This window comes from Talaromyces atroroseus (genome assembly GCF_001907595.1).
Source record: "Talaromyces atroroseus strain IBT 11181 chromosome Unknown scaffold_1, whole genome shotgun sequence".
Lineage (NCBI taxonomy): Eukaryota > Fungi > Ascomycota > Eurotiomycetes > Eurotiales > Trichocomaceae > Talaromyces > Talaromyces atroroseus.
In genome coordinates this window covers 2,468,707-2,481,273 of record NW_017971433.1, presented here as the reverse complement: position 1 = coordinate 2,481,273, position 12,567 = coordinate 2,468,707, and the positions used below count along the sequence as shown (strand labels likewise).

At 47.2% G+C, this 12,567-nt stretch overlaps 5 protein-coding genes across 5 annotated transcripts, besides 1 other annotated feature; 3 read left to right on the top strand and 2 right to left on the bottom strand.

Annotated features, from left to right (window-relative positions):
• Positions 1 to 60: 60 nt before the first annotated feature.
• Positions 61 to 96: a repeat region (Identified by RepeatMasker using a combination of RepBase library and repeat library created with RepeatScout).
• Positions 97 to 1,220: 1,124 nt separating this feature from the next.
• Positions 1,221 to 2,338, bottom strand: UA08_01944 (hypothetical protein; the record flags this gene model as incomplete). The annotated part of the gene is made up of 2 exons (XM_020261664.1): positions 1,221 to 1,966; positions 2,029 to 2,338. The coding sequence occupies 2 exons, from the start codon at positions 2,336 to 2,338 to the stop codon at positions 1,221 to 1,223; spliced, it is 1,056 nt and encodes a 351-aa protein (XP_020123651.1).
• Positions 2,339 to 2,836: 498 nt separating this feature from the next.
• Positions 2,837 to 4,159, top strand: UA08_01943 (hypothetical protein; the record flags this gene model as incomplete). Its single annotated transcript, XM_020261663.1, has 6 exons — positions 2,837 to 2,927; positions 2,975 to 3,642; positions 3,694 to 3,735; positions 3,790 to 3,849; positions 3,899 to 3,992; positions 4,047 to 4,159. 6 exons carry the CDS (start codon positions 2,837 to 2,839, stop codon positions 4,157 to 4,159), a joined length of 1,068 nt encoding a protein of 355 aa, XP_020123644.1.
• A 1,788-nt stretch (positions 4,160 to 5,947) lies between these two features.
• UA08_01942 (hypothetical protein) lies at positions 5,948 to 8,055 on the bottom strand (the record flags this gene model as incomplete). The annotated part of the gene is made up of 4 exons (XM_020261662.1): positions 5,948 to 6,871; positions 6,918 to 7,814; positions 7,868 to 7,913; positions 8,048 to 8,055. The coding sequence occupies 4 exons, from the start codon at positions 8,053 to 8,055 to the stop codon at positions 5,948 to 5,950; spliced, it is 1,875 nt and encodes a 624-aa protein (XP_020123645.1).
• Positions 8,056 to 8,461: 406 nt separating this feature from the next.
• Positions 8,462 to 9,174, top strand: UA08_01941 (hypothetical protein; the record flags this gene model as incomplete). Its single annotated transcript, XM_020261661.1, has 5 exons — positions 8,462 to 8,627; positions 8,716 to 8,740; positions 8,801 to 8,960; positions 9,025 to 9,032; positions 9,132 to 9,174. The coding sequence occupies 5 exons, from the start codon at positions 8,462 to 8,464 to the stop codon at positions 9,172 to 9,174; spliced, it is 402 nt and encodes a 133-aa protein (XP_020123646.1).
• A 226-nt stretch (positions 9,175 to 9,400) lies between these two features.
• On the top strand, positions 9,401 to 12,366 carry UA08_01940 (hypothetical protein; the record flags this gene model as incomplete). Its single annotated transcript, XM_020261660.1, has 6 exons — positions 9,401 to 9,417; positions 9,480 to 9,520; positions 9,686 to 9,782; positions 10,218 to 10,236; positions 10,340 to 10,434; positions 10,488 to 12,366. The coding sequence occupies 6 exons, from the start codon at positions 9,401 to 9,403 to the stop codon at positions 12,364 to 12,366; spliced, it is 2,148 nt and encodes a 715-aa protein (XP_020123647.1).
• Positions 12,367 to 12,567: the final 201 nt, after the last annotated feature.

The window sequence follows — 12,567 nt, the reverse complement described above, 5'->3', positions numbered from 1 at the left end:
GTCGAAGTGCATCGCTCCGGATGCAGGAGCTTTATTCCCGGGCCGATCCGTCTGGCTGGGTTGCATTGCATTGCATTGCACTGCATGGCATGGTATGAGAACCGCATATGCAAGATTCAGAATCGAGTCTGGAAGTGTTTTCCACGTGTGCAGATAGGCTGCGGCTGTCGTTGCTTTTTCCGGGGGATGGCGAGAACGCAGCCGTCGCTTTCGATTTGGGCTGCGAGTCCAACTTTATCACGACCTCGTCTTGTTTCCCTTGTTCGGTTGTGTCTGCATAAGTTGGCTAATGTACCCCTTTATGCCTGCGAACTCTCTCGCGTGGCCCTTCGTGTTGTGCATCACTTACTCTGTTCTGTTTCTCGCATTCCGGAGCCGAAGCAAGTGACGTCGACGACAAAGCCCGACAAAGAACGGCCTCAAAAAGGAGTGCGACGATGTGCTTCCTACTCTGGGCAAGGATCTCCGGCTCTGGCATCTAGAACCGACGGTGATAACAAGGCCTTCGGAGGGCTGGCTGCCTGCATGGAAACAGAGCCGACAGGTGGTGGATGTCGCTGAGGTCGAAAGAGGAGAAACTAAAGCTGCATCTGAACTGATTATGAAGCGTAACTCGTTGATTCTCTGCTGTACTAACTGGGAACTAACTAAACTAGCGATACGAAGGAAATTATTAGCTTGAGGCCATGATAATGACTGTCAAAGATTTTTTTGGGTCGAGAATGAGAACCTGAAATAGCAACAACGGAATAACATGATTTTCTTGGGGGGCATCCATCCTGAACTAGAAACGCACCAAAGCATGCAAGTGTGCCATCGACACCAGCGTAAACCGAAACCCTCTGCGCCTATCATGCAAGAACTTGTCTGCCCTGATCCCATGAACTGATAGCCGACTGTGCTGTGCTACTCCAGTTGAAGGGGGGCCCTGCGGACAAAGAGCGGAAAAAGAAAAGAAAGACCATCCCAATAATTAGAAAAGTCGAATGACGGAAAACGGAAAAGGGAAAAAAAAAAGAAGAGAAAAGACGATCGTAGAATTCATCACCCAGAGAAGGAGAACATGCGACCAAATACCCAATGTTTCCGGCTCGCTTCCTGCGTCGACAGATGCACGAGAATGCATGTCCGTCAATGTCCGAGTCTGGTAAATTTTCATCGTGGGATAACTCATGTGAATACAGCGTAGACGAAGACGCCCTAGTCCGTGAGACCCAGGCTTAGAAACGCATTTCGTTGATATCGTATGCATTAAATGGATCATGTGCCATAGGATCATAGATTGGGAAAGTCTGGACTGCGGGATTGAAAGGGGCATAGAAGTCCGGGTCTCCATTATTGTACTCCTGTAGATCAAGGACCGCCTTGTCGATGTCTGTAACCAAGTCATCTTGAGTTTTGGTTGGTTCGTGGATGTCGAGTAAAGCGCTGATTCTGAGATTTTCCTCCACCTCTTCAGGTGGAAGATTGTCGCTGATTTCGATCACACGGTTGACGTTATCTAAATCGATAACGCCTTGGTCGGTTTGGATATTGGTATTAGGCTGGGCGACGAAAAGGACCTGAGAGGCGTTTCCAGATTCCTGAGTGGATTTAACATTCTCAACATAGCCACGCTCATAGCAGTAGTTGACGATGTCGTTAACAGAGTAGTTAGTCGCAGAGTCGGACAGCTCAGGTCTCGATGGAGAAATATTCTGGATGCGGAAGTGCTGTTCGTCGGTCATTACGATCTCGCAACCCATAGCGCCCAGATACTCCCCAGGCTGGATGAGACCAATTAAAGGAACGGTCAATTCCAGGAACGTATCAAGAGAAACATCGCTACTGTGATCGTCACGCAAGATAGAGTAAGCCTTCGCTAAGATAGCCCATTTGCCTTTGTACGGGTCAGCCTGCCAAAGGTATCTAATGATGCCGGATTTGGCTTTCTGGGTCATCTCTGTGAACATTGTAGAGTAAAAGCCTAGACTTTTTGTTAGCATAGAGTTCATTGGTTGTTTAAGAGAAATAACTGGCATGTCATACTTCGATATGCAATGAAACTATTGAGAGGACGTAACTTCCGGTCGGTTATCTTCTTGCCACGGTTTGAGCGAGTGCTCCCACTGGAAGATGCAGGGGATACCGGACTGTGCTCTCGAGTAGAAAGTGCTTGAAGAACCTCATTCGTTTGCCTCATGAACTCATTCTGACTGAAGATACTCTCTGCGTCATCGGACTCCCTAACAAAGTTCACAAGGTCGTTCAAGTCCGCGGAAGGGAGATTCATGATGAACAAGTTGAATGCCCTCTGCAAGGGATTCAGATCCGTCGTACCAAGCAAGTTGACCGCCATGCTGAATTGGAAGGAATTCTGAATTGGAAGAGACCAGTGGAATTGAAGACTAGTAGAGAAAAAGCCGAGATTGAGGATACGAGTGAAAAGAAGTTGGAAATGAGAGTCTCTGAGGCTTTTGATAGAGAATATTGACGTTGTTGATGTCGTATTAAGATTCCTGAAGTGAAGGTGAGTCGAGTACGAAGAAGAGAGAAGGAGGATGAGATGACAAAGAGAGAGGGGCAGAAAATCTTTAATGCTGCCTCGTGAGCTTGATAGAGAATGGCTGGTATCAGTGGATTGGTGGATGGGGGAGGCTGGGACTCGTTGTAATGCAAACAAAGAAACCCTTGACACATTCATTCACTTATCGACTAGATGCGGATTGGTCACTTTGCATCCATTTTCAAAAATCATTATGTTAGCATTTGTTTCACATTACCAGCGGGACTGATTGCATATTTTCTGTGATGCATAATTCTACTCATCACCAACTACCATATCAAAATCCTCAAAATGAACGCCTTTGTCCCCTCGGACAATCCTGATGCGCCTTTATACGTGGGCAGCTCCTTAAAATGGAACTTTGATAAGGGCACCGTTGATGGTATGACTAGAAAGACTTGGTACTGGTGACAACTAATCTTTTGCTAGATCGTGGGGAGGTTATTTCGCCTTGTGATAGTCGCTTTCTCATCGAACTTAACACGAGGTTGGATCGTGGTTATGATGATATCTATCAACATTTCATCATCGAGGACGAAGATTCAGCTCAATCTGGGGGCAATGAAGAGTTCACTTTCGGCGCCTTACTACCCCCTGAAAGTTTTGTTGTTATGTCTGATGAGCTTTGCCAAGTTATTCATGGCACTTCCATCCTCTTCGTCGAAATCGCCAGGGAAGTCCGTCGTTTACAGCGCTACCCGAAATTATTCCCTAATGAATCTTCCATGATGACGTTTCACTCTGTACTTCTATCAAAACTGTCCTCGAACAATGAAAAATGGAAGAATACCACTGGGGTAGTACACAGTGAATCTTGTTGGAACAGGCTTGAAAAATCTGAGTACCTTATCGAGTTTTGGTTGAGGCATCCTACCTATCAATATGACCTCAAACCATGGCAGCAATTCATGAAAGACAAGGCACCAGGAAGTGGAATCAACCCCAAAGTCAAATTCCTCAATAATGTTTCTGTTCTAAGTCATTTCAAAGACACTGAGTCTGTGAAAGGGAATTTTCATATCATGCCCCCGGGTGGCATTGCAGTGTGGAGGGATTGGGTCGAAAACTTTCAAGACGTCCGGCGTAGGATTCATCAAGTAAGTTATATAAGCTTGAAGCAATTGGATTTTTGCTAACGAATTGAGCAGACAGTTATTCCAGACCACTTTCGAACGGATATTACAGATAGGGTAAGCAAAAACATCAAAAACAGAGCAAAGGCGCTCATTCTGACTGCTGCGCAGGTGAATTCTGAAGAGATGCTACATTTGAGACCAATGCTATACAGATGCGAAACTTTACCAGTAAGAAATGACAACTGCTTAGAATTTACTTCTACTCACACACCTGCAGTTTCATTTTCAGCTCAACTTATGGAATCCGCGGGTATGCAGTCATGAAAGGGTCTTCCCAGAAGACGTTCTCCCAACTCTCGAAACCATCATAGGTAAAAGCAACCAAAACATATACTTCACTGCTAGCAAAACTGATGCCTATATAGGAGACCTTGAAGGGTTCATTGACATAGGGTTTGAGGACACTACGGCCAGTGGTATGGTCGTTGCATCTAAATCAAACAATGAGTATCTCGTTTTTCATCATGGCAACCACTGAATACTACATACACGTGAGATTCATTTCGGTAAGTTGCTATTTTCAGCATACATGTCAGTAAATTAACATCCTTAGCACCTCGTCACTTGAAAGTCCCCATCCCAATCATGCACAGACTATTGACACCTCAATCCGCCCAGTCTTTCTCGACGAGTACTCAAGCTCTTTCCTTGACACGATACCATGGAGACACCAAATCCACAAGTGGATGACACGAAAAACAAAAATCCCAATCAATTATGATACGCATTACAGTCCATCGTTTGCATTCTCTTTGAGTGCTTATGCAAGGCCATTATTCAATTCAATCGGAGATGCTTTGAAGCAACAGTTCGAAAACCGGAATGAAAACCTATATCAAAAAATTTCGAAAAACAGAAAACCCTCGACAAAAAAAAAAAAAAAGGAACTTCAAGTCTTGTCCTCTTTTTCTGGTCTTTTTGCCTTTTTTTCCATTCGTCATTTTTTCTTCTTCGTCTTTCTAATGTCTGGCGCCGTTTAATGGTCTGTCAAGATGGGGTGAACGATTATGCATGGTTACGCTTATTACTCCTTTTTAATATTTCTTTCTTTCAATTCTTTCAATTTCCGCTTCTTACACTTTTCGTTGTCGTCCGCACGTTCGCACGTTCGCACGCTTCAGTTCTATGGGTTTTAATCAATGACCAGGACATTTTCCTTCTTCAGATGCTAGATCGGTGTCTGCTTTTTTTTACTTTCCCCTTCTTCGGAGTGAGATAAAGGCCTTGGCTAGAGAAAAAGCGAGCAAAAAAAAAGGCAATTAGTTAGTGCAGGTAATAGAATCCAATCAATCAAAAGTGTTGATGACTTTACAGAATAGGAGGTTTCTATACTATGTAGAATATCTGCCTAAGTAAGCGCTTGAAAGGACTTGGTGAGGTACGTAGGTCATATGAATGGCGAAATAGGGGCGCAAGCTCTGAAAAAAATATGTCTGCTGAAAACAACAAAATCTCGAGATCATTTTGTCAGTCCAGGCCGTATGATCTTTTCCTCTCTGCCTATGTTGCATATCACAACCACCTCTTTATGAAAGAACCTGCAAAAGGTGGCTGGCCTATATCAAGTGGCAAATGTCTCAGAAACTTCGTCATGTGGTCGAGCAGGCATCCTTCTTGAGGGCGAGAACGGTCTTTATGCGTGCCCACAGAGGCATTATATATTGTCCAGCACGGTCAATGGCAGCCTAGTCAACCATATATCGAGTGGCGAAGTTGGGCGGGAGGCTGGGAGTGAATGGCATTGTTTGATTCAGACGGAGAGACAAGACGAGGGGCTGGCCTGCACTATCAATTGTCGTGGCTGGGATGGCTGGGACTGCTGCCTATCTAAAACGGTCAGATGGCTGGGAAGAGGCGAGGCAGTTTCAGATGTCTCAGGAGGCGTGGCCAGACGGAGAGATGTGAGACACAGAGAGTCAGCTGCCGCGAGAAAAAGTTATCCCATTGACAAATTTGGACTTGAATAGAGATGAAGTTTTCTGCCAATTTTCTGCCAATTTTCTGCGGAGGTGCGTGCCTGAGGACTCAACCGCCTTCGTTTTCGACAATCAGCAATTGTGTCGAAGCATCTTTACAAACGTTCAGAATAGATCAGCTTCTCTCCGGTCGGCTGACTTTGGATAGACTCTACGCTCGATGCCCTGCACAGTCAACACAGCTCGTGTTTGTCTTGATATTCTTGCTAACATGACAACAGACGAGACTTCCCACAAAGATATGATCCGATGAATCGAATCAACGTCGCCTGACACCAGACATGCCCGGCCTACCCATTCCAATCGCTGGCCCATATAAAGGTTCTGCATCGCCACTGAGTCCCCTTCTCTTTCTGCCCCGTGGGGCCTAGCGGTCGTGAGCACATCCAAAAGGATCGGCCACAGTTGATGCCCGGCTTCTTAGTCGTGAGCATGATGCAAGGCTCTTCATGGTCTTCGCATGTGGGCATTGTTTTTTTCGTGAATAGCTTTGTCCAGGACTCCTTGCTGACTATAGGATCGATCACAGGCTCATCAATTGCTTCTGTCGTTGCGTCGTCTAGAGCCCGAATCGAAGGTTGTGACTCTGGGATAGGTTTGGACGGCAACGGAGTTGCCGGCTTCGAAGGACTGAATTGAAAAGTAGCTTGTGAAGCTGGATCGCTGGCTTCTTGAACTTCACTCAGGTTCTGTGCCTTGTCCGTGTTCTTCGGTTTGAAAAAGCCCATTAGACTTTGCTGACCTTTGCCTGACGTTCCTATATCCGACTTCCCTGTAGATTTACTTCGTTTGGGCGGCGGTGCGGGCGTGCTTTCTTTTCGAATACGTTTGGAAGAACCATTTGTGGGGAGAAATGTGTTTGATTGCATTGGCTGTTTAGATGGACTCTGAGAGAGCTGGATTAATTCCGAGGACGCAGACCTAGATGGAGTTGTGGCATGGTTTCCGTTTGATTCAAGTATGGTGGGCGTGCGGCTTGCCTTGGAAGACGACGATGGCTTGCGGGAAAACATATCCTTGATATTCTGTCGCCGGTCGAATTCCGGGATTAGACGGCCGGACAAAGGCAAAAGATCCTTTGTCGAATATTCACGCTGCCGCTTGCCATTTGCAAACGCGCCAGGAGGATTTACAATATCATGGATATCATTCTCAGCTCCGTCGATGAAGACATTGTCCTTGAACACAGAAAATACCGGACAATGATCAGAGCCCTGTGCGAGTCAGTAAGAGTTGTAGAAACGATCGAGTGGGACATACCATAAGACCTTCCTGAATATCGCACTCGCTCCACCAGTCCTTCATGTCCAGGCTACACAGGATGTAATCGATTCTCGCTCCATAATTTCCCGGTCTTGCATTCACCCTCGTCTCCCAACAAGTGTACATCCCCCTTCGGTCTGGATGAAACGATCGACAGATATCGTGGAGCACGGGGGATTCCCTCCCCAGGTCACGCTCACCTATTACTTTCGCTCCTTCAACTAACTGGTTAAAGACTCGCCGGACAGGCGTCGAGACAAATTCATCTTCGCTCCCAGTGCCTTTGCGGATGGCTTCGGTCAGATGAGCGGAATCTATCTCGCCCACGGAGATGTTCAGGTCTCCTGTCAAGATAACCCTCTTACCCATCGACACGAGATTCCGTATGCGGGCATCCAGCAGACCAATAAACCCTTGGCGGAAATCATCGCGAGTCTCGTCACGGGCAGCCGGGCAATAGACTCCAAGGAGTACGAATGCTGGAAATTCAAGTATGACGCAACGCCCTTCGCAATCGAGTGTCGCTGGGTCAGTTTGCAAGCTGGACAGCTGCTCCTCAGAAGGGTATCCCCCAATTTGCTGATGATTCGGCAGGTCGCGATATGGGATTGCGGAGTTTGGAGGACACAAGAGGCCCGTGACGCCTTCCTCTGCGCGGATTGGCGCACATGTTGCATTGCGCGTATAAATCGCTACGCCAGAGTAGCCTGGAGAACGGTTAGATCGTGGTGGTTTATAAAGCGGCATATTGTAAAACGTGCCTTTCTTATGCCGGGGAAGACTAAAGTAGCAGTCCCAGCCTGGCACGAGGACCATGTCATCTCGAAGATCTTTTCGCTGGATCTTGGTTTCCTGAAACACGACAATGTCTGCTTCAAGGATATCGAACATAGCCTGGTACCGGATAAGTATTTGATCGTTAAGATGAACGGAACAATGCTGCTCACATTGAATGACCGGTTATCCGCCCATGGTTGATATCCGAATGGATTTCTATACAGAGACAAAAGTATAAGCACTATATTACACTGAGCGAGTGGTATGCATGTATACTTGCCGTATGCCATTGACTATCATATATATCATTAGCCTCAATCACGAATCAGGAGTAAGCTAACCAAACGTACCGTTCCATGTCGTTATCCGGAAGCCCATCGCGACGGTCTCTTTCGTCGTCTCACATACTTCGTTGAAAGAAATGGCGAATAGTAGATATCCAGGCTCTATAGCAGTTTGCTGTATATCTCCTTGCTCCGGAAAATCACGCGGCAAGACATATGCTACGCGGTCTTCGCGGCTGTTTGGCACAAAGTCACGGCGACCCTCGCGAAAACCTTGCATGCCTGAGGCCGCAAGTGATGTCACGGGCCTTAGCGGCTGACATAAGCTGAAAGTCTTGGCGCCGGCTGGCCGGCGAATCACGGGGTTCACTAGTGGATTTCGTCAGACCACCCGAACGAACCTCACCACACTTCGAGAACCCAAGTCCAACCCATCGCCAATTGCCTTCCTCCCCCCAAGACATCTCCTCTCAGCGCAACATGTACCGACTCGGTCTTCGTCTGGGCCAGCAGACCCGTGCTGCTCCCCTCCGCAACGCCGTTCAGCGCCGTTTCAACAGCAGCCAGACCAAGCCCGAATGGATCGTTGACAACGCCTTCAACCGTGAGCGCGAGAATGTCAAGCACCATGCCGCCACTACTAGCAGTAAGTTTCCTCTCGAATGATATTGGATCAATTCTTGCTTCTTCTGCTGTTGCTCTGGTGACTCAATTGCTGACATAACCCCTCGCAGCTCTCTGGAAGAGACTTTCTATCTAGTACGTATCCGACGTTCGATTCGACGCTTTCCCTCTTCTATACTGACATTTCCGTGTTAGCGCTGTGATTCCCTGCCTTATCGGAGGAGGTGTCAACGCTTACAACCTGTGGACCGAGCATTGGGAGCACTGGAACCACATGCCCCCTCTAGAGGAGCGCACCGAATACGCCTACCAAAATGTCCGCTCTAAGAACTTCCCCTGGGGTGACGGTGACAAGGTATGTAATCGCCGCTGAGGAAGAAACATCCATTGGTTAAGATAACTTACTAACTATTCGACAGACCTTGTTGTAAGTGTCCGAGGATTTCTATGCTAGCTGCAATCGGATATTCATGTCCGCGATTGACGAAAGATACTAAACTCTCTTTTTTTTAAAAAAACACAACAGTTGGAACAGCAGCGTCAACTACCACAACCCTGACAAGGCTTAAGTTCGACCAATCATGTGACATCTATGAAAAAATTACCCATTACTCCCAATATGCCAGCGATCTCAGACTCCCTTACACCGGCAACTGTGTGGATATAAAGAGGAACGGGTCGACCCAAACTCAAAGTCAATGGCGTTGGAGCCATTTACGTGCTTGCTGTCTCTGCATTGTTCATTTCCTTTGTATGTAACCTAGATCAAATGAAAGGGGATGACATCCCGTCAATATGTTGGAAACTTCGGTGTATGTATGCATTGCATGAGGTCTGTCCGTGTAATAGGGGGCATTGCTTGGTTCGTTCCTAGGCGCGGGCTGTATCTGCCAAACATGCTGCCACATTCTATCCGTAAGTTTCATAGAAGGCAATGGAGCTACCTTTTTCCGGTTCCGGCGTGGCGACATGGGGCCCGCAGTTGCCAGCGCGCGCCGTGATTGGCGCAACCGTCGCCATCACGTGGTTCCTGATCCGGGCATTTCGATGTCTTCGACTCTTCGCTTTTTGTTGTCCAAGCATCATTCCAGAACCAGGAACCAGGCCGTGATCCAAGTGTCATGTCGGCTCCGCCATCTGCTTTGAATGAGATCTCGAGGCTGGCGACTTTTGCAAGGTATTCGCATCTCCGGATGGTGACGTGAGGTGATACATATCGAACTCGGGGTTTTCGCAAATTGTGAGTGCCGCCGCTGCCGTGTTCAGACTACTTAGGACTTCCACATGCCTTGTTCTAAAAACCGGATATATCTGTGAACACTTTCTCTTTTCATTTCCATTTTTCCTTTTTTTATTACCTTTCCTTTTATTTTTGTATTCACTCGGATGCGGTACTTATTTTTACAAACAAAAGGAAAAAAGAAATGCGCTGTTCCATGATCTGTCAGATTATATATGCCATCTCGCTAATCTGCTTCAGATGATTGAATGTGTTTCTACGAGCCTACGAATGTCCTTTCTTTCGGCTTGCTGTGCGGGCCAAGTCTTACGAAATGAGCAGCGCTCGTGATGTGCAAAACTTCGCTGTATGATTAGTGCTTGACTTGAACAGCCGAAACATCGCTGACATTGTATGTAGTGTGACGAGTGCAGAGCGAGAAAATCAAGGGTAGTTCTCTCTGAATATGCTTAACCGAAGAAAGAGGCTCGACTGACGAAGTTTCTTTGATACAGTGCTCCAAAGGGAAGCCAACATGTCTCCAATGTTTGAAGCTTGGCAAGGATTGTGTCTACAGCCCCAAGGTTGTTCGGAGTCCCTTGACGCGACAGTCAGTATACCCCTTTTTGTTGCCACCAAGTAGGTTACTGAGTGTCTGTGTAGACATCTTACTTATGTGGAAGATCGCTTGAGTGCGTTTGAAACGGCACTAAGCAAGTTATTCCCTGGCGGTGATGTGGACAATGTCGTGGCTTCCTTACTCCAGGAACATGAGCCTCGTCATAGAAAGTCACTATCGCCATCAACATCATCGAAGGAATCGCCACGCCCTCGTCCAGAGAGCAAACATTCTGAACCTGCCGCAGAAGCAGTACCTCAACAAGCCGACGGATTTGACTGGGCAGAGCGAGAAATTTCCCTCGGCGATCTAGCCGATGGCATGGCTGCCTTGTCGATCAAGCCTGAAGGAGCTGGCTACTTCGGAGCTTCGTCTAGTGTGGTTCCGCTACGAACAATTACAGAGCATGGCTTCAACCTGGATATTCCATCGCCAGGTGGGACGACGAGCTTCCACAGGACCGCGCCACTCAAGTCCCATTTGATTAGCTCGGCTCCCTCTGGATTAGTGGAACAGGCCTTTATCGACGCTTATTTTCTGAACTATCATACCAGTTACCCTTTTGTTCACGAAAGTACATTCCGGGCACAATACCACGAGCAGATTCCCCGACCCCACGGGCAAGCATGGCACATTCTGCTCAACACGATTTTAGCCCTTGGTGCATGGAGCATCGGCGACGATAGCTCAGATCTGGACATTACATTCTACCAAGAAGCCAGAAATCACGTGCAACAGGCCTCCGCGTTTGAAATGGGAAACCTTACCCTTGTACAGGCATTGCTCCTTCTCAGCAACTACGCGCAAAAGCGAAATAAACCAAACACAGGCTGGAATTATCTTGGGCTAGCTGTAAGGATGTCGATGAGTCTTGGAATTCATAAGGAGTTTCCAGGCTGGAAAATCAGTTTGCTACAGCGAGAGATCCGCAGACGTTTATGGTGGGGAGTTTTTATGTTTGATAGTGGAGCGGCGAAGACATTTGGACGTCCAATTCTTCTGCCAGATGAAACCATCATGGACGCGAAGCACGTCCTCAATATTCATGAGGAATCACTGACACCAGCGACAACAACAATGCCCGCCGAGGTTAACGGACCGACAAAGTATACCGGTCTTATTGCACAGACAAACTTTCATTTGAAAACCAATCATGTTTACCAACGACTACTCATCTCTAGTCCAACAATTACTATAGAGGAGACCCAAGAATTACAAAAGCCCATGGAGGAATGGTACAACGAGTTGCCTATATATTTGAAGAGCCCCATACCTGATGAACCGGACTGGCTTGCGCTCATGAGAAGTCGATTGATGTGGCGAGACTTGAATATGAGGATTTTGATTTATAGACCTCTCGTTCTTCGATGGGCGTCTGAACGTTGGAAATCGACAAATGCTTCAAATGCCCCAGAAGATCAAGCGGAACGAGAATGCAGACTCCACTGCTTACAATATGCAAGAACTACGATCCTGGCCATGATGGAATACATGGAAACCCATGTGTGTACCCGGCTCGGTGCCTGGTACATATTGTACTTCCTCTTCCAGGCTGCTCTAATTCCTATCTTATTCATCATGACTGATCCTAACTCCCCGGAGGCTGCATCTTGGTACCAGGATGTTGAAACGACCAAGACTATACTAAACCATCCATCACTCAGCAACAATGGTTTAGCTTTGCGCTGCCTCGACGTGATCACCCGCCTCTGCTCTCCTACCTCTATCGCAGAAAGACAGTCTGACATGCAGACCCAATTCATGATGCAGCAGCCTGGACAGTTATTTAGCGACAGCGGCGCTTTTGGACTTTTCCAGAATGAGATTGGAGGCCCTGGCGCAATCGGAATTGGACCACCCAGCGCAGCAGGGTTCAATTTCGGCGAGTGGGTGAACTTTCCAGGGCAGGAGAATTTCACTTGAGACCTTGCTAACTACCCTCACACGCATTCTCCATTGGTGTAGTTTGAAGATTGGTATTTCAGATATCTGGAAAGTTTTTCTGTTGCTTTACACTCAGCTCTCGAGAAACACACATTTGAAACCAAACATGCATATAACACTGCGGACTGAACAACTCGTGTCACGGCCAAATGTTAGTAGTAGACTTGGACCTCCACGGCC